This window comes from Adiantum capillus-veneris, chromosome 22 (assembly GCF_014529385.1).
Source record: "Adiantum capillus-veneris isolate H3 chromosome 22, ASM1452938v2, whole genome shotgun sequence".
Classification (NCBI taxonomy): Eukaryota; Viridiplantae; Streptophyta; class Polypodiopsida; order Polypodiales; family Pteridaceae; genus Adiantum; species Adiantum capillus-veneris.
The window spans coordinates 27,602,244-27,621,665 of record NC_140952.1 but is presented as its reverse complement, the minus strand read 5'-3'; the positions used below and the strand labels follow the sequence as shown (position 1 = coordinate 27,621,665).

The 19,422-nt window shown below is 40.3% G+C and overlaps 1 protein-coding gene across 1 annotated transcript in view; it reads left to right on the top strand.

Moving 5' to 3' along the window:
• The window catches only part of LOC147429075 (uncharacterized), a 117,260-nt gene extending 110,632 nt beyond the window's left edge, over positions 1-6,628 (top strand). The window contains exon 9 of the mRNA XM_086495439.1: positions 6,354-6,628. Within this exon, the coding sequence (XP_086351565.1) occupies positions 6,354-6,381 (28 nt within the window). The 3' untranslated portion in view covers positions 6,382-6,628. The remainder of the gene's footprint in view (positions 1-6,353) is intronic.
• Positions 6,629-19,422: the final 12,794 nt, after the last annotated feature.

The following is a 19,422-nucleotide window of genomic DNA, read 5'->3' as shown; positions in this document are numbered from 1 at the left end:
TCTGATGACGACAACTTTTATGCGAACAAGAAGAATTTTTATAAAGCCAACCAGTATGACTTTCTGGAAGATAAAAGCAAGAAAGTCCAAGAGTTTAAGGAAGGTGGACAGTCGATCAAATTTGACACTTTTTCAGGATACAAAGATGCTTCGAAGGCTTGGTCTTTTATATAGCAGTTTGACATCGCTTTCGCGGGAGGACACTACTCAGAGCACTCCAAGATTCAGAGAGCTGCCTCTTATTTTAAGGGGAATGCTCGAACTTGGTGGTCCATGCTTCTTTTAAACAAGACTGCGCCAGTTAAATGGATGAAATTTAAGAAGTTTTTTATTTCTTCTTGGTTGACTCAAGAGTATGAACGCAATATACGAGCTGCTTGAAACCATCTTCGGATGACCAAGAGAGATACAGCGGATGCTTATTGCGAGAGATTCTGGAGCTCTTTTCTACCCGTCTCTTCATTCAAGAAGATCTCGTTGAGAGACAGATTGAGCGGTTCACCTTGGGTCTACCTACAGAGATTCAAGATCACTGCTTGGAACAGAAGTCAGCTTCTATTCAGGAGTTGATGAGTCATGCAAAACGGGGCTTTGCCATTCACTTTGACAATCTGACGTACCCCATCGATGAGGTCATGACACAACGAGCCGAATAGACTTCAGCGAATGAAAGTAGAAAGAGAAAGAGCAACCCAGAAAAGAAGGATGCACGACCCAAGCTTACTCCTCAGGAGAGAGCTCGCTTGATCAGGGAGGGGAAGTGCTTTGGACGCCGGGAACATGGACATATCTCCGCGAAATGCCCTAAAAAGGCACAGAAAGAACAGAATGACAAGGACGACGACAGGCCTGAGATCACAGGTTAGTGATTAATGCAAAGAAAAGCAAATTTTTCCTACCAGAGATACACTTTCTGGGACACATTGTCTCAGCAGCAGCAGGAGTGCAAATGGATCCGGCCAAGATAGAGACTATCCGTGATTGGCCCGATTTGAAGAATGTCCATGAAGCTAGAAGCTTCTTGGGGCTGTGTTCGTACTACAGGCGGTTCATTCGAAAGTTTGCAGAGGTTGCTTCCCCTTTGCATATCTTGACACAGAAAGGAGTCCCTTTCTCGTGGGGACCCACCCTGAAAGAGAAATTGACTACGGGATCCGTTTTGACTTTGCCGGACTTGCAGAAGTCATTTGAAGTATATTTGGTCGTAGTTTGGGTGCGGTCTTAATGCAAGAAGGCCATGTCATTGCTTACGAGAGTCGATTGTTCTCAAGGCCGAAGATGACAACACAGATTTATGAGAAAGAGCTTTTGGCGGTTATCCATGCTCTTACTAAGTGGCGGCATTACCTACTCGGAGCGGATTTTACTGTCTTTATAGACCGTCAGAGTTTGCGCTACTTCTTGTCACAGAAGCGGCTTTCGGAAAAGAAGATGCGGTGGGCGAACATCTTGTCATAGTTTCACTTCCAGATTGTCCATGTGCAGGGATAGAAGAATGTGGTGGCAGATGCTTTGTCTCGGAAGCCGTTGGTTCTAGCTATTTCCGCGATACATCATAGGAGCTTCGAGGATATGGTCGACCAGTATGCCACAGATACAAATTTTCCAGACGTTTTCACACAGATACGGGATGGGGAGACAGTAGTGGGATATTCCATTCGGGATGGCTACTTGATGAGAAAAACCATGTTGTGCATTACACAGCCGTTGAGGGAAAAGGTTATGACTGAATGCCACTGTCCACCTTTTACGGGTCACCGCGGCATTGCTACCACCATGAAAGGGGTAGAGAGATACTTCTTTTGGCCGAGACTTACAAAGGATGTGGAAGAATTTGTGCGCAGTTGCTTAGTATGCCAGAAGGTCAAGTTTGACAGGCATAAAACACAGGGATTGTTACAGCCTTTACCCATACCCACCCGCCCTTGGGAAAGTATTGCAATGGATTTCATTTTTGATCTCCCGAGAACACAGAGTGGTCACGATGGTATCTGGACTGTTATTGACGGATTTAGCAAACATGCTCATTTCATTCCAGTGAAGAAAACAGTCAAGCCGGATCACTTAGCGACTATTTGTGGCCCAGATTTTCAGATTACATGGCATGCCTGAGACGATTGTCTCCGACAGGGACCCCAGATTTACGAGTTTGTTTTGGAAGGCAATTTGGGAGAACATTGGCACGCGGTTGCTCTAGAGAAGTCTCAAGCACGGCTTAAGAAGGCAACCGATAGACATAGACGTGACTTGAAGTTGAAGCAAGATGATTGGGTACTCTTATGTTTTGAGAAGGCACGCCTAAGGAAACGAAAGGGAAAGGAGCGGCATTTTCCAAAGCTTAGCATGAGGTATTATGACCCTTTCCAGATCCAAGAAAAGATAAATGATGTATCCTTCAAACTTAAGTTACCAGACACTTGGAAGATGCACAATGCTTTTCATGTGAGTCTCTTGAAGCCTTTTAAGAGTGATCTGTCAGTTGACAGGGAGCTTGATGAGCAACCTGAACTGGAAGAGAGCGAGGAGATACTCGTTCCAGAACGGATCCTGGCCCATAAAGAAAGAAAAGTGAAAGGTAAAGTGATTCGGCGGTTTTAGTGAAATTCAAGAGCTATTCGGCATTGGATGTGAAGTGGATGGAGGAGGACCTAGTAGATACTCCTCAAATTTTGGAACTTTACCTTGAGGCCTTTGGCTTAGATGCGTCTATTCCGCAAGATCCCGCAGATCAGCAGGGTTGAATCAAGTGTAGACGGGACTACACGAGAGGGGAGTCACTCGGCTCCTTTGTGACAGATTACGTGGATGGAATAAAGTCACTGATTTCCCTTTGGACTTCATGGATACTGCTGTGTTGACAATATTGTGGTGTATGACTTTACGAATAAGGAAACTAAAAATGGGAATTCCCGAACTTGAATCTGATTGATGTGTACCCTGTCATGTGATTTTGTTTGAGTGCAGGATTGAAAGATGAAATGGTTGCAGCATTTCGATCTTGAGAATCTATAGATATGATCGCAATAAGAATTAGCTAATCCGACATCAGTGAGGTCCGTTGTGGATCTAGATGCGATTACTAAATATGTTGCCAGGAATCATGATCTTAGATCAGGAAGCAATTTTTATGTGATTGATATGATTTGAATGTGCACCGACCGAGTCGTCTTCGTGGAAGTGCTAGATTTGTGTGTGGGAATTCCCGAACTTGAATCTAATTGATGTGTACTCCCTCATGTGATTTTGTTTGAGTGCAGGATTGAAAGATGAAATGACTGCAGCATTTCGGTCTTGAGAATCTATAGATATGATTGCAATAAGAATTAGCTAATCCGATATTCAGTGAGGTCTGGTGTGGATCTAGATGCGATTACTAAATACGTTGCCAGGAATCATGGTCTTAGATCATGAAGCAATTTATATGTGATTGATATGATTTGAATGTGCACCGATTCAGTCGTCTTTGTGCAAGTGCTAGATTTGTGTTGCCTAGTGTGTCGGTACTTAGTTTGTGTCTATTGAACTGGTTTATGGCCCAGTTCTGTTTTGCAGGCGTAATCGAGGATGATTACAGTTCTTTCAAGAGGGGGGTTTGTCACAAACTTATGACGTGGCATGCTGTAAGTTATCCCAACTTATGGGCACTTGCCGACAGGGCCCTGGGGACAACTGGGGGAATTAAAAAGGAATCGGCGGACTGACTGGCTATACGGAAATACGCAAATTGCACTGGAGATGCTGACTGTCTGGCCTTACAGATTTTTGCAAAACGCGCTGGCTGTGCTGACGTAGCACCTGTATGGAAATCCGTAGATTTTGCTAGCAGCTTTAGCGTAGAGCTTTTGGAGCCGGGGCTTTTCATGTAATTGCTTGTCCATGGCCAAGGGCCTTCAAATAAGTCCCCTGGGCCTCTATGTGGCTCACATGTGCTAACGAGCCGGTGAGCAGAGAGGACCCACGAGCAATTGTACTTTGCTCAAGCATTAATACAAAAAGAAATACCGCCAGTCTTTGGGGCCAATCTCTCTGAGCATGGAACTACAGGTTCTGGACTCGGGGTGTCCAAGTTTGTTACAGTGTGTCATACCAAGACATGAGAACAAAGAAGCTAGGTGAAGAGAGGGCAAGGATTGACAAGTCACTTGAGCCCGTACTTGCCAGTTGGGCAAAGTATGGATGCTCTATTCTCTCCGACAGATGGAGCAACCGCAAGAAGAGGGGCATCATCAACATTCTTGTGTCTTGTCCTCTTGGCACGTACTACTTGAAGGCGGTGGATGCAGGTTCAAGAGGGAAGAAAGTGACCAGGGCATTCATTTACAAGCACATCCATAAAGCCATTCTTGTGTAAACCGAGCCTTTATGTCTTGAGCAATTGCCAATGAGTCCTATATTTTAAGTTTTAACTCTCTTTGTTGCAAATGCTCCTTGTGTAGATTGGTAAGGTGCATGTCGTGCAAGTGATTACCAACAATGCTTCAAATTGCAAGGCAATGTGTAAGAGGCTAGAGAAGGAATTTCCAACGATAGTATGGCCTCCATGTGCCTCTCATTGCCTTGACCTTCTCATGGAGGACATAGGGGAGCTAGATTGGGTGAAAGTTATCCTCAACCAAGCACTCTCCATGGTCAATTCTATATTGTTCCTAGATTTGCGGTGCAATTTGTGGGAGGTGCCACATCATCATATTTTTAGGGATCAAACATGTCTGCTTCATTCCGGCCACTTTCGGGCGCTTAAAACAGGTCCTCTTCAATGGAATAGGCAACATCATCACTTTGTGCCAACCTATACATTCTTTGTGTTTTATTAGTCTCACTCTTTTTTTGAGATGTGTTAATGGATTGCCTCTATCTGTCTTTCTTTCTTCCTTATGTGTTGGAGAGATCAAAAACGCGAAGGAAAGGCCAAAATGGTTGCGACTCCTCAAGGACGACGACACTTCGCTGCCACCTATCTCCAGCACCATCATGGATTCTCTTCTTCCAAAGGATTCTGCATCGATTGACATGTTGCTCAATTCTACAACGGCGACTATTCTACATGCATCATGTTTCTCGTATTTGAGATTCTTCTCGAGGTATTCCTAACCCTAATACTTGATCTAGGACTATATGCTGACCAATTTTCTAATCCTTTCTCTCAATCTCTCAGTCTTCCCACTATCTTTGAAGCACGTAAACTAATTCCTCACAACTATCCAAGTCGGTCTATCTTTATGACGTTTTTATTGAGCAAAGCAGATGTTGAGGCTTCCATTAAGCTGTTTATCCCCGTAATATGCAAGCTTCTATCAATAGCTTCTCAGTTTTCATCTCTCACTACTACAACGTGTCAACTTTGGGACAATCTCTATGCATTCTATGGATCTATCTCTATAGCCAAAGCTCACAAAGCTTGAAAAGGACTTTGATGAGCTTACTATATTATACATTCTTAAAGTGATCAATCCAATGCACAAGGTACAATTGTCGCGGTTCAATTGTTCTTGGTGATCATGCTGGCAAGTTCTGATACAAACTCTATCACAACGTGGGAACTAATGGTATCTGGCCTCTCTTTTATAGGCATTGGGATCCAAAAGGCCCGAAAGCAACTTAAAAATCACTTGTTATTTTTACAACGGTGCTAAAAGCAAGTTGATGCCCAAAAGTAGCAACAATCACGTTTTTTACTTTGTTTTTCTTTTGTTTCCTTGGTTATTTTGTCTTGTTTTTCTTGGTGCTCCTGCTTTGCTGGTGAAACGAATACAAGGAAGGGATCTCGAGGCTACCTAGACCTACGTAGGCATGTACTTGTAAAGCTGAGCATCCCATACCACCCGGCCTCACCCCCTCGGGTGACATCTCGCATGCTTAGCCTCGGTGACTTCCTTTTATAAGTGACAAGCCACATTGGATAGGTTCACACTACGTCTGCCCGGATACTGAACACCCTTCCTGAAAGCATCATAGGCTCTCTTTCAATGGTGCTTTTTAGTGGCTATTGGGCAGTTGACCTGACATAACCTTTGTTTCCCTTCAAGTCATCTCACTAGTGGTCTTCCTTCTTGCTGGTGATTACCCATTGGGTTTCATGCTGGACCTTGCTGAATCCCTTTTGTGGTGGTGTTTTTTAGTGGCTTTGTGGTGGTTGCTCTTGGTCTCCTCGACATTCTTTGTAGTCCTTCACTGGTGGTTCTTGTTCCTCTTGTGGCACCTTTGTGGATAGCAGTGTTTTGTTTATCCTCTTCAGCTTCTTCTTGCCCATCCTTCAGTTTGAGAGAGAGAGAGAGAGAGAGAGAGAGAGAGAGAGAGAGAGAGAGAGACGATTCATTTCCATTAATGTCTGCATTCTTGTTTTGTGATTCCAGTGTTGGATGTAGCATTAAATGGGCATAAGAGAAGGCTGTGTATATGCGGATCTGTTACTACGTTCAGAACTCTATAAAAGCTACCCTTCAAATCATGAGAATAAAGCTTTGAAAAAGCAAAGGTGGCAGCTAAAGTGATTGGATGACTGTCATAATGTATATTTTGAAATACATAATGGTGTGTCCCTTTATTGGTTAAGTTGTGTACATAGTTTATACTCTTACTGGGCTATGTAGAAGTGCACTTTATTTGCCAAACAAGTGTTTTGAGTATAGTTTTATTGCAAAAGAAACTCTAGCCTATAAACACTTGTTTTTTTCTTGAGTTTATCTTAATCTATGGTAGTATGCCAGATTATATTTGTGATGATTACTATTGCTTCAAATTTTGCATATTTATGAGGTTTCAATACAAATCCCCGGACTTGTGACTGAGGGCAGACCTGTTATGATCAAGTTTGGTGCTCTTATCTCTATGTTTTTTATTGGAGCTCGGTACAAGAAAAAAACACGTTGTTGATCAAGGTAGTCCAAATAACTAGTGGTGAAGGTGTCAGTTTCAATGTTCCTTCTTTGGGTAGCAGGCTTGCATTTCATGCTTCCACAAACATCAATTAAGTCTACAAATGTCATGGACTTATATGTAAGGTGATAGATCACATCATTAAGCAACGTTCTAAGCTGAAGGCAAAAGAGGCTTGTGAGAAAAAGGCAAATGGAGCCAGTTAATCATATGGCCTTAATAAAAAAAAATGAGCAACAATGTATTTCCATTGAGTGCATTGCAATTTTAGAGAGCAGCAGGTGATAAGTAGCTTAGGCTATGTTGTATGCAATATTTACTAAACAAAAAGTCTGCCGTTTTTAAAAGCCATGCTCCTCATTGCTGTACAAAAGCTGATCAATGGATGATACAAAATGCTCCTCTGCGATTGTCCAATTGGTTTGTTGGCCCACTAGGATATATTCCATGAATTATTTGGGCTCCCATGCAACATCCCAAATGTCTTAAAAACTACACTTATTTAACACAAGCAATGAGAGAGAGAATCTGATAAGCTGTGCACAAAAACCTTGAGTGACCTGAAAAACAATCCTAGGGCTTCTTCAGTGTTGGCCACTTCGGAAGGAAGAGCAGGAGTTTAGAAAAACCTTCAAATGTAGTCAGTCTACCTCTAAAATCTTCTTCAAAGTTCTAAAAATGTTTATTTCAAGCACCCTGCTGCTTAGGGGTGCATGTGTGGAACTTGTTTGAAGACAAGATCCCAGATGCTTGGTGTATAGTGGGCTTTTGATGTACTGCAAAAGTCAATCTCTGGTTTTAAGCCCCAAAAATTCCTGAGGATACCTGTGGTTATGGAGTATCAAGTCTCTTGCTTGAAATCTTCAACCTCCTTGATGGGCCACTAATTGAGTAATCTTCTGGGCATTTGTTACACATGTTTTTCTAATTAAGATCCAACATGCCTAAAGGCATTGACCCAACCATGAACTATAAGAATTTGGTCAGTCGCACATGCCCCAATCATCAGTAGTATGTTACTAGTGAAGCTATTAATTGAAAACAGGCTTCCATATAAGACGAATAACCGATGCATGAGGCTCAATTATTTCAAAAGTGATTGATAACTGCATCTTATTATCACTGCTTGGCTAGAAAACAATGGTTATCGAACATGAGAACGTGCTTACTAGATCAAGAGGTTTATGGAGGAGGGGTTCAAACACTCATTTGCATCTTTGGCAAGTTGCACACTAAAGTGTCGCCCACCATTTAACAGCAAATAGGCCAATAGCATGTTCAGCTAATTTACACATTGGCATAATTGCGTCATTAATCCTTGTTGGCATTCACGTAAATACTCAATTTTCAAATCATTCCTTATGACCTAATGAGACCCTGTCTAATATGATAGATTCAACTCATGAAGTTTTGATTTATTTTTGACAATTTAAAAATTTCGGTAGTGTAAGCATGGATCTCAAAGACTTTTGATCAATATGGTTTAGGCACCATGTTGCTTTTAATTTGGCAATGTGTAAACACTATCAAATTGTGTGTAAATCTGGCAGTGTGTAAATACCCTTAAAAGTGTTGCAAGGATAAAAACACAATAATATGTGCTTAAAGTGGGATCAAAGTGTGTCATAAAAAGCTAACAACTTGTTAAGCCTCAAAATTGAATACCACAGGGTATTGAATGTATGTAGGCGGTGCCTCAATGTTGTTGAAGTGAGGCACATTTTTTGTGAAGCCCTGACGCCTTCGATTTGTCTATGTTTACTTTGTTGTCTATGTTTAACACCCACCCCCCCCCCCCCCCCCCCCCCCCCCCCCCCCCCCTCTCTGCCCTTTCTTAATTGACTGTATTACAGAATGGAGTGGGTTATGGGACATGGAATCCCACACAAGCACGTGGTTAGAGCAGGCGCCTGCCATTGGGGAGGTCAAGGATTCAAAACCCAAGCTGTGAGTGGGAGGGTCAATGCTAGCGACTTTTGTTTTGGCCGACGCTCTTCTGCCTGTTGTTGATCCCACTGCACTAGTCATCATTAAGACCCTATGCCATATAGAAAAGCTCGCCGTTGATCCCACTACACTGGGGTCGTGATAATTTTAGAATTGAACACTCAAGGATCCTGAGACACTAAAGTGTTATGTTTTTCTAGCAACTTGCCATAATTATTTAGTGAAGTTAGAAACAAGATTTATAGGTCATGTTCATGCCTTACCAGTTACAAGGTGAAGAACATAGCCAATTTTTAGTTTTACCAAACTTAATACCATAACAAGATTATACTGATAAGCTTTACGATAGAAAAATGTTTTTCTAGCCTCTTGCCATAATTATTTAGTGAAGTTAGAAACAAGATTTATAGGTCATGTTCATGCCTTACTAGTTACAAGGTGAAGAACATAGCCAATTTTTAGTTTTACCAAACTTAATACCATAACAAGATTATACTGATAAGCTTTAAGATAGAAAAATCATAAACATTTAGTGCAAGTTTGTTTAACAAAATAATAAATTGAACATAACTTCTCATCAAAATAAGACTTTGCATAGATTTCAAGATTTATGGTGGATATGAAAAATCTTATTGTAACAAGAAGCTTCATAACAAAGATCTTAGACCAAATTTTTGTTATGAAAAGAAAACCCAAATTTTGAAAACACTACGACAAAGAAGAAAATTTTGGTCTTTCAAAGTCTCTTTCATTAACATGATGAGGTTATGGGATAAAACTTAAGGTCTATGATATATCTATAGGCCAACACCCATCAACAAAGCATTTCTCAAGGTTTCCAACTCACATGTATCTTGTAATTTAAGCCATTCAAGAAAATAGTACATATTTCTTGCAAAACAAACATTACCATGAAAAACCAATGAAAGTGCATATAGATTCCTCAATTGTATCCATATGAGGTATCCGTATACAAATAGATGTAATGAATGAAAAAAACAATGAAAATTGGACTTTAATTTAAGGCTAGGCTTTGATAAATAAAACATAAGAATTTCAACAATTTTTGGTATATGACATAAACCATCAAATCATATCACGTTAACTAATGAAGTGGTAGATTTAATATATATGTAGCATAATACAAGGAAAATCTAAATGAAATAAATGTTTTATGTAGTCCTTAATTAAACAAAATTATTGCATACTTGACCCACAGAACTCTCTATATTTAATTCTAGGCACAAAGAAAAAAAATTCACATGACAATTGCAAAAATGTCAAGCACATATATAAGTAGTTACAATGGATTATTACGTGGAATTGCCAAGCTTCTTTTTATGAGTGTAGTTACTATTGAGGTTGTGTACAAAAGTGAGGGATTATAATTACTATGAGTACTTTGGCTAACATTTTATGAGGTTGCAAAAGCATTTCTTGAAATGTTTTCTAGACCATGTTCCATTTTATTTAAATTCATGGAACCAAACTAGTGTTAAGACCTTGTGCCATATGGTGTCTTGGCTTGTCCAAAGATATATGATGACCTAATGAGGTGTCCCACCGATAAAGTCTCAGACAAGAAAGGTGTGGGTAGTTGTTGACAACACCCACCAGTCGACCCTTGGTGCCTGGCATTGTCCACTCCCTCGCCAGCTCCGCTAGGCCAAACTTTGTCACCATGTCTACCAATAGCAACAAAAGTACAAGCAGTAGAACAACCATCATTTTTCACGGACTTCATCATTATCAAGCTACATATCTCATTATGAACCAAAGCCAATCGTTTTTCCAAACATGGTAAATTAGCGGTGACCAGAGGTTCTTAATTTTAGAATGCGCACATCATCATCATCTTTGTTGCCACGTGATTGGGCCTCAAAATTGACCCTTAGTAGTAGGCATCACAAAATTTTCCATGACTCCCTACCATCTATTTCAAGGCACTAAATGACACTTGAAGCCATTTCATAGGCGTTAAACCACTTCCAAGTTTCACATTGATTGAAATATGGTACGATCATTGGTTATACTTAGAGGTGGTAGAAGATATTAAATAGAACTTACCATGTAAATTGCATTGTCACAGCCTGAAGAGACTCAAAGAAAACTATAGCACTATGAAAAATAAACACATTGTGGGACTACATTGTTCACATATTCAATACAAAAGTTTACAAGTATCTTGGTGATGTAACCAACCATATACTGCATTCTTTCATTATCACAAATGATCAAAGTACCACGTTTCATTAAATGCAAAAAGAGCTCTATAAAACAAAAATATATCAATCTTAGCAGCACTAAGCGCTTCAACACAAATTCACATGATATACAAAACAAAAGACCTCAACATTTTTAAGCACAAATGACACCCTCATGTTCTAATCATATAATCATCCCAATTGCCAATTGACAAATGAGCTACCATACAGAGGTCTATGAAATCTCCAAATTTTATTGTCCACCATAAAGGATGCGCTTTGAAATAGGTAACAATAACCTTAAGACTTCTCATGCATGGTCAAAATGTATCATATAAGCTATGTCTTTAGCTCATACCTTTAGCCAAGATCATGAAAAACTTAAAGAAGCAATAGCTTTATCGATAGCTTCTTGGACTCTTGTTCCCATGTACACAAGTAAAGAAAAGAAGGCCCTCTTAGTTCTAAACCAAGAGGTATAGCCTCACCCCAATAAACATGGTCATTCCTTTATTTCTAAACTATCCAAAACGTGATCCTCCTTACAGCATTCTTAAACGCAATGTCTAGACCATGGCATTCTCCCAAAAGAATTTTATTTAGAGATTAGTATGGAGATCCTGAATGACTCATGGATGGAGACCAAACAATGGCTTGTCAATAGGACATGAGAAAAAGGTAAACAATGTACTCTTGTTGTCCACACCTAGAGAAAAAATCATCTCTAATAGCAAGTTTAATAGATTTTTTTGCAATGCATAGTCTTATGTGAATTAAGACACACACAAGATAATAAATTCTTTGATATTAGGACTTCTTGGCTCCCAATTGTGCATTATACCAATTGACTTCCCATTTGTGATTGAGCTTTTTTTTTCAAACTATCGGCAAACGGAGGGTCCTTACTCAATGGTATGTATAGCTTATTCACCTTGTTGGAAAGCACGTTGGTAGGGAATTTGGTAGGTTTATAATGAGCCATGATTTGTTTGAAGCACTTCAACATGTTTGAACTATCATTTCAACACAAGGCACCAATGTGTAAAAATTTTGTGGCCTTTGATCCTTGGTTAGCCCACCCTCTGCATGTTGGGAAGAGAGTTCTTTCACGCTTCCAAGTGTGTCCTCTCTTCATCCTGTCTAGATTGTCATGTACGTGTCATGTGTATACCCATGTATTGTGCACCCTTCATCACATTGAGTCTTTACCCCTCACCTACTTTGTTGAGTATGTGTGTGTGTGTGTGTGTGTGTGTGTGTGTGTTTTCATATGCTAAAATATCATAGAATATCACAAAAGAACAAACATTCTACTCAAGAAGACTTATAACCAAGAGTATGCATACATTATTTTTCATTATAAATTTGTACATTAATATATTAAAAATTGTATTACTTCCATGTTGTACAAAACATCTTGTTACATAAGTAAAGAATCTTCTTTCGTAGTCTAGCAGTCTACATGCTAAGCATCATGCATCATGCATCTACATTCACGCCCAAGGTATTCTTGTCACCAACCTTCAAAAAAGCTTTGATTCTTACCGTGACATAGTTGAAGAGAGGCTCCTTGACCTCACGAAGAAGCTTGCCTCCATATCTTTTCCAAGAGTCCAACCCTCGACATGGGCCAATCAACTCCTCTCTTGGAAGCTTTCCTCGCTACATGAGTTTGATGCTCAACTTCAAAATGCAATACTCCGAACCCATTTGGCCTCTTCAATGAACACGGCGGCCCATAATGCAAGGAAGAGGGCTCAAGCTACCATTTTGGAGGAAGCCGAGTCTCTACCCAAGGAAGAAACGGTTGGTGAACTGGTGCATCATGAGGTTACCACTCAAATGAAGAACCTTCTTTCACCTCCACCAAAGAGGCCTTCTAACCTCAAAAACTCCCATCGTGTAGTTCACAATAAGAAAACCCTCCCTTTGGCAAGAGCCTCTCATGAAGAGGGTTTTCATCAACCCTTCAAAAACCTAAACCCTCCTCCTCGGGGATCCTCTCTTCCCCCTACACCCCTTGTAAACTGCCATTGATCTCCTCCTCCAAGAGCCCCCTTTTTCCTTCTCCCCCCTCTCCCAACCCCACCTATATCCCTCCCCTTTTGAAAACACCTAATTATCCCTTTGGCCCTTCTTCCTCTTCCACCCCTTCATCCAAAGCATAGCCTCCCTTGTAAACCTAGAGGGTCAAAAAACTTGCAATGGAGGAGGAAGAAATAGGCTTTGAGCACCCTTCCTCTTGGGTCCACTTGCTCTTCTCCCATACCCCTCTCTATCCTTACCTTTGGACCCCTCCTCCATGTAACTCCTTTTTTCTCCCCCTCTCTTGCCATAATTATAGAAAAAGGTATAAGTATTGGCTCCCCCTCACCAACCCCCGTCTCTACAAAATCTTAGCCTTGGGTAAGCAAACACTTTTTACTTTAGAGCATAAGATTACTAACCTCTCCTTTCACAACCTAGCCAATCGCTCTATCCCATCTTTGGAGCGTAGAGTTTTAGGCCTAGGACTCAACTACATTCCCCCTCCCCTCCTCCACCTTCTTCTTCTATCTTCGGGGCATACTCCAATCTCGAGAGAAGCTTACAACTCAAATTTTTTTTCAAAGAAGCGCTTCCTCTCACTCCTTCCTTTTCTCTCCCTAATCCCTCTTGGAACCCTCCCTCTCACTCCATCAACTTGAGACTTGCCTTTGATTATACTTTCTCTCGTTTAAAACCCCTCCTTAATCTTTCTTCTCCTTTCCTTCCCAAAACCTTCTTGTTGAATGCCACTTCTTCCCTAAAAAATGATTATAAAATTTTAATTAAACTGGCCGACAAAAAACTTGGCCCCGTCATTCTTTCCGAATCTTGGTATACTAAAGAGGTACTACGCCATCTCTTAGACCCTCTCACCTACTCTCCCATCGCTACCCCTCCTTTGCCTTTTGTTCAATCCACTCTTTTTGCCATTGTTACAAACTTTCATCTCCTACCTTCCAAAGAGAGAGCGTTCATCCTCTCCTCTTCTCATGCCCCTCCCAAACCTTGTCCTTCTTCCTTTTACCAAAAATTCATAAACCTATCCTTGTAGGCCGCTCCATTTGTTCCTACAAGGGTTATATCCTAGAAAATTCCTCGAAGTGGCTACATGTGCAACTCTTCCCCATACTCTTAGCTAAAAAGCAACACCTCAAGGACTCTCATTCTCTTATCTTAGAATTAGCCTCTATCCCCTTCTCCCCCCATGTCACTCTCTTTTCCTTCCTTGTACCCTAGCATTCCTATCCAAGAAGGACTTGACGCTCTAAAAATCTCTATCGTAGGTTTCTTTCCCTATCCCAAAGTCAACTTCATCCTATCCCTTGCCTCTCTCATTCTCAACCATCACTACATCTCTTTCAAAAGAAAATTCTGGCATTAGGTCAAAGGAACCGCTATGGGGTCAAATTTTGCGGTGGTGTACGCATGTCTTTTTCTTTGCTCTTTGGAAGAAGGCGGGAACCTTGTCTCTTTCCCTTCTCTCCTGTACTTTAAGAGGTTCATAGACGACGCTTTTGGAGTGTGGGACGGCCCCCCTCCCATCTTAGAAAAACACCTCCTTGAGTATGGACATTCTCTCCAAGAGCATTTAAAGATCACTCCCTTCATCTCTTCGCAGGAAGCTTTTATCTTGGACATACACTTTTTTAAAGGGCCCTCTTTTTCCTCTAAAGGGATTTTGGACACGCATTGCCACCAAAAACCTCTTACAAATACATCCCGTGGCAATCTTGGCACCCTACCCACCAAAAAATTCCTTTGTCTTATCGGAGCTTAAGAGGTATATCATTAGGGAAAACTCACTTGAGGGCTTTATTTCTATTCGCAACCTCTTATTCTATTGGCTGAGGGCCAAAGGATACCCGACACCTTTTTTGAAAGCGTGCTTTCTTTATGTAACCTATGCATCTAGGCCCTCTCTCCTTCTAAAGGGTAACCACAAGAATGCCCCACCTTCCATTGTCAAAATCCCCTTTTCACCCTTCACCTACAAACTCAACTTAGCCCGCTCCATTAACCAACCTCTTTCTAAGCTTCTTGTAAACAACTCCAAACTCCCCCCTATTTCCAAACCGGTCATCTGTTGGCTAAATGCACCTAATCTGAGCAATCTTCTCTCAAAAAGGAACCCCACTCCCCCTTTCCTTTCCTTCCCTTTATTCCTTAAATTTCCTTCCCCCCCCTTCCCCCCCCCCCCCCCCCCCCCCCCCCCCCCCTCCCCGGTACCCCTACTACTATCCTCCTTTTTCTCCATAAATTTTTGGTCATAGTCCCCCCCATACCACCCTCCTTTTCCTCCATTAATTTTTTGTCAAATTCCCTTTCTCTTTGTACCCCCCAAGTAAACACTCTTTAAACCTCCCTCTTTCCCTCCTTTTCCTACCCCATTTAAAGAGCTAATTCTCCTCTATTAAAGTGGCCTCCTCCTCTTTAAACCATGTACCTACCTTGCGAACCCCTCCTCTCTCAAGTGGATACCTATTTAATCCCTTCTACTCCTCTTGTATGGTTGACACCACTGAAGAGCTAATTGCGAAATGCGTTTGGTGTTTAACCTCTTTTTGCAAGATCTCCTCCCTCTTCCCCCCTTCTCTACACTCTAGAGAATTTCCTCTCTCTCCTCTCTCTCACCTTTCTAAATTTGGCTAAGTAAACGTATCGCTCGCTAAGTGTTATAGCTAGTCAATTTTTTCCTTGGCTTTCATAAAGTTTGCAAAAGCATTTTTTGAAATGTTTTCTAGACTGCATGTTCCATTTTATTTAAATTCATGGAACCAAACTAGTGTTAAGACCTTGTCCCATATGGTGTCTTGGCTTGTCCAAAGATATATAATGACCTAATGAGGTGTCCCACCGACGAAGTCTCAGACAAGAAAGGTGTGGGTAGTTGTTGACAACACCCACCAGTCGACCCTTGGTGCCTCGCATTGTCCAGTCCCTCGCCAGCTCCGCTAGGCCAAACTCTCTCACCATGTCTACCAATAGCAACAAAAGTACAAGAAGCAGTAGAACAACCATCATTTTTCACGGACTTTATCATTGTCAAGCTACATATCTCATTATGAACCAAAGCCAATCGTTTTTCCAAACATGGTATATTAGCGGTGACCAGAGGTTCTATATTTTAGAATGCGCACATCATCATCGTCTTTGTTGCCACGTGATTGGGCCTCAAAATTGACCCTTAGTAGTAGGCATCACAAAATTTTCCATGACTCCCTACCATCTATTTCAAGGCACTAAACGACACTTGAAGCCATTTCATAGGCTTTAAACCACTTCCAAGTTTCACATTGATTGAAATATGATACGATCATTGGTTATACTTAGAGGCGGTAGAAGATATTAAATAGAACTTACCATGTAAATTGCATTGTCACAGCTTGAAGAGACTCAAAGAAAACTATAGCACTATGAAAAATAAACACATTGTGGGACTACATTGTTCACATATTCAATACAAAAGTTTACAAGTATCTTGGTGATGTAACCAACCATATATTGCATTCTTTCATTATCACAAATGATTAAAGTACCACGTTTCATTAAATGCAAAAAGAGCTCTATAAAACAAAAATATAGCAATGTTAGCAGCACTAAGCGCTTCAACACAGATTCACATGATGTACAAAACAAAAGACCTCAACATTTCTAAGCACAAATGACACCCTCATGTTCTAATCATATAATCATCCCAATTGCCAACTGACAAATGAGCTACCATACAGAGGTCTATGAAATCTCCAAATTTTATTGTCCACCATAAAGGATGCGCTTTGAAACAGGTAACAATAACCTTAAGACTTCTCATGCATGGTCAAAATGTATCATATAAGCTTATGGCTTTAGCTCATACCTTTAGCCAAGATCGTAAAAGACTTAAAGAAAGCAATAGCTTCATCGATAGCTTCTTGGACTCTGGTTCCCATGTAGAAAAGAAGGCCCTCTTAGTTCTAAACCAAGAGGTATAGCCTCACCCCAAAAAACATGGTCACTCCTTTATTTCTAAACTATCCATAAGATGATCCTCCTTGCAGCATTCTTAAACACAATGTCTAGACCATGTCATTCTCCCAAAAGAATTTTATTTAGAGATTAGTGTGGAGATCTTGAATGACTCATGGACAGAGACCAGACGATGGCTTGTCAATAGGACATGAGAGAAAGGTAAACAATGCACTCTTGTTGTCCACACCTAGAGCAAAAATCATCTCTTATACCAAGTTTAATAGATTTTTTTGCAATGCATAGTCTTATGTGAATTGAGACACACACAAGATAATAAATTCTTTGATATTGGGACTTCTTGGCTCCCAATTGTGCATTATACCAATTGACTTCCCATTTGTGATTGAGCTTTTTTTTCAATCTATCGGCAACGGAGGGTCCTTACTCAATGGTATGTATATCTTATTCACCTTGTTGGAAAGCACATTGGTAGGGAATTTGGTAGGTTTATAATGAGGCATGCTTTGTTTGAAGCACTTCAACCTGTTTTAACTATCATTTCAACACAAGGCACCAATGTGTAAAATTTTTGTAGCCTTTGATCCTTGGTTAGCCCACCCTCTGCATGTTGGGAAGAGAGTTCTTTCACGCTTCCAAGTGTGTCCTCTCTGCATCTTGTCTAGATTGTCATGTATGTGTCATGTGTATACCCATGTGGTGTGCACCCTTCATCACATTGAGTCTTTACCCCTCACCTACTTTGTTGAGTATGATTCATAACAAATCGATGACTTGGCATTGCCAAAAGTAAGTGTGTGTGTGTGTGTGTGTGTGTGTGTGTGTGTGTGTGTGTGTGTGTGTGTGTGTGTGTGTGTGTGTGTGTGTGTGTGTGTGTGTGTGTGTGTGTGTGTGTGTTTTCATATGCTAAACTATCATAGAATATCACAAAAGAACAAACATTCTGCTCAAGAAGACTTATAACCAAGAGTATGCGTACATTATTGTCCATTATAAATATGTACATTAATATATTAAAAGTTGTATTACTTCCATGTTGTACAAAATATCTTGTTACATAAGTAAAAAATATTTTTTCATAGTCTAGCAGTCTACATGCTAAGCATCATGCATCAAGAGAGGGAAGTTCATGCTACTTGGATCAATCAATGGAGGAAAACCTATCAAATTTTCAAATGTTCATATTATAGATTCAAAGGACCCCCATTTTATAGATGTCACCCAAGAGTGCTTACCTTTAGCCTTTTTTAAATCTTTCAAAGTATACAAGTCCACACCGTCTCTTATCAACAAGGTGTGAACAAGCTCTCAAGAAGGGATATAGAGAGAGTTTGGAATACTCAATATGGAATATGACCTAGGAAGAGAAATGATCCAAATTCCTCTCCTACTAAATATGGTAAAGGTGTCAAGCTAGTTGCCTACTATGTTGAAGGTTCTAGGTTGCAATTAGCCAATTACTTTTAGGGTTGATTAGAAGGAGATACATTGGTTATTATCTTAAGGAGAATCATCTATTTGAAGACTCTTTAGAGATACTTGTTGAGAAAAATACAAAAAAAATAGAGGGGACATAAGAGTCAAGACTGTAAGGAGTTCGTGAAACATAGTGTCACTGAGTACTGTTGTCTAAGCAACAGTGATATTGGCTTGGCAACATACTCATACACGTGTGTGTATGGGTATATTAGGTAGATAAGTCATAGTGGTATCTTGTGTCTAGGAATTAGCACAATAGCACTTGAAAGTGCTAACAATCAATTTCAAGCATTTTTCCATAAACCACTTCAAAAACACTTTTTAAATATTTTCATTATGATGTTGCACAATACACCTTGTAGAGGTTTGCATAAGTGTTTTGTGGTCATCAAAGTGCTTAAAAGAACTTTCAAAAAATTTATAGAACAACTTTCAATCAATCATGGAGATTATATTTCTCACTCAAACTCACTCTAGCTAGGTACTCTAATGTGCTTTGATATCATATAAAAAGTTGGGATTGGGACAGGAAAGAGGATTGTGACATCATCACAATATGCAAGAGAGATACTAGAAATAAGACAATTATATGTGAGAGAATAAATAGTTCATTCATTGCAAACTAGCAACAATTATGCATGGATATTGAAGATGGAATCAATACTCTTCTTTCAAGATTTTCGGGAGATGTTTTTCAACGAGAGACCAAGTGACAATCAACATACCCAAGAGGATGCAAACAAATGGGATAGTAAGTCCATGTTTGTAGTCCATATGATCAAGGTAAGTGTCAAAGATAACATCCTTAGCCACGTATGGACGTGATGACTCCCAAGAAACCTTGGGAGACATTTAAGAACATCTATGAGTCAAAGAGAACATCAAGGTCACCAACGTAAAGAGAAACCAAGGAGAGAATGCA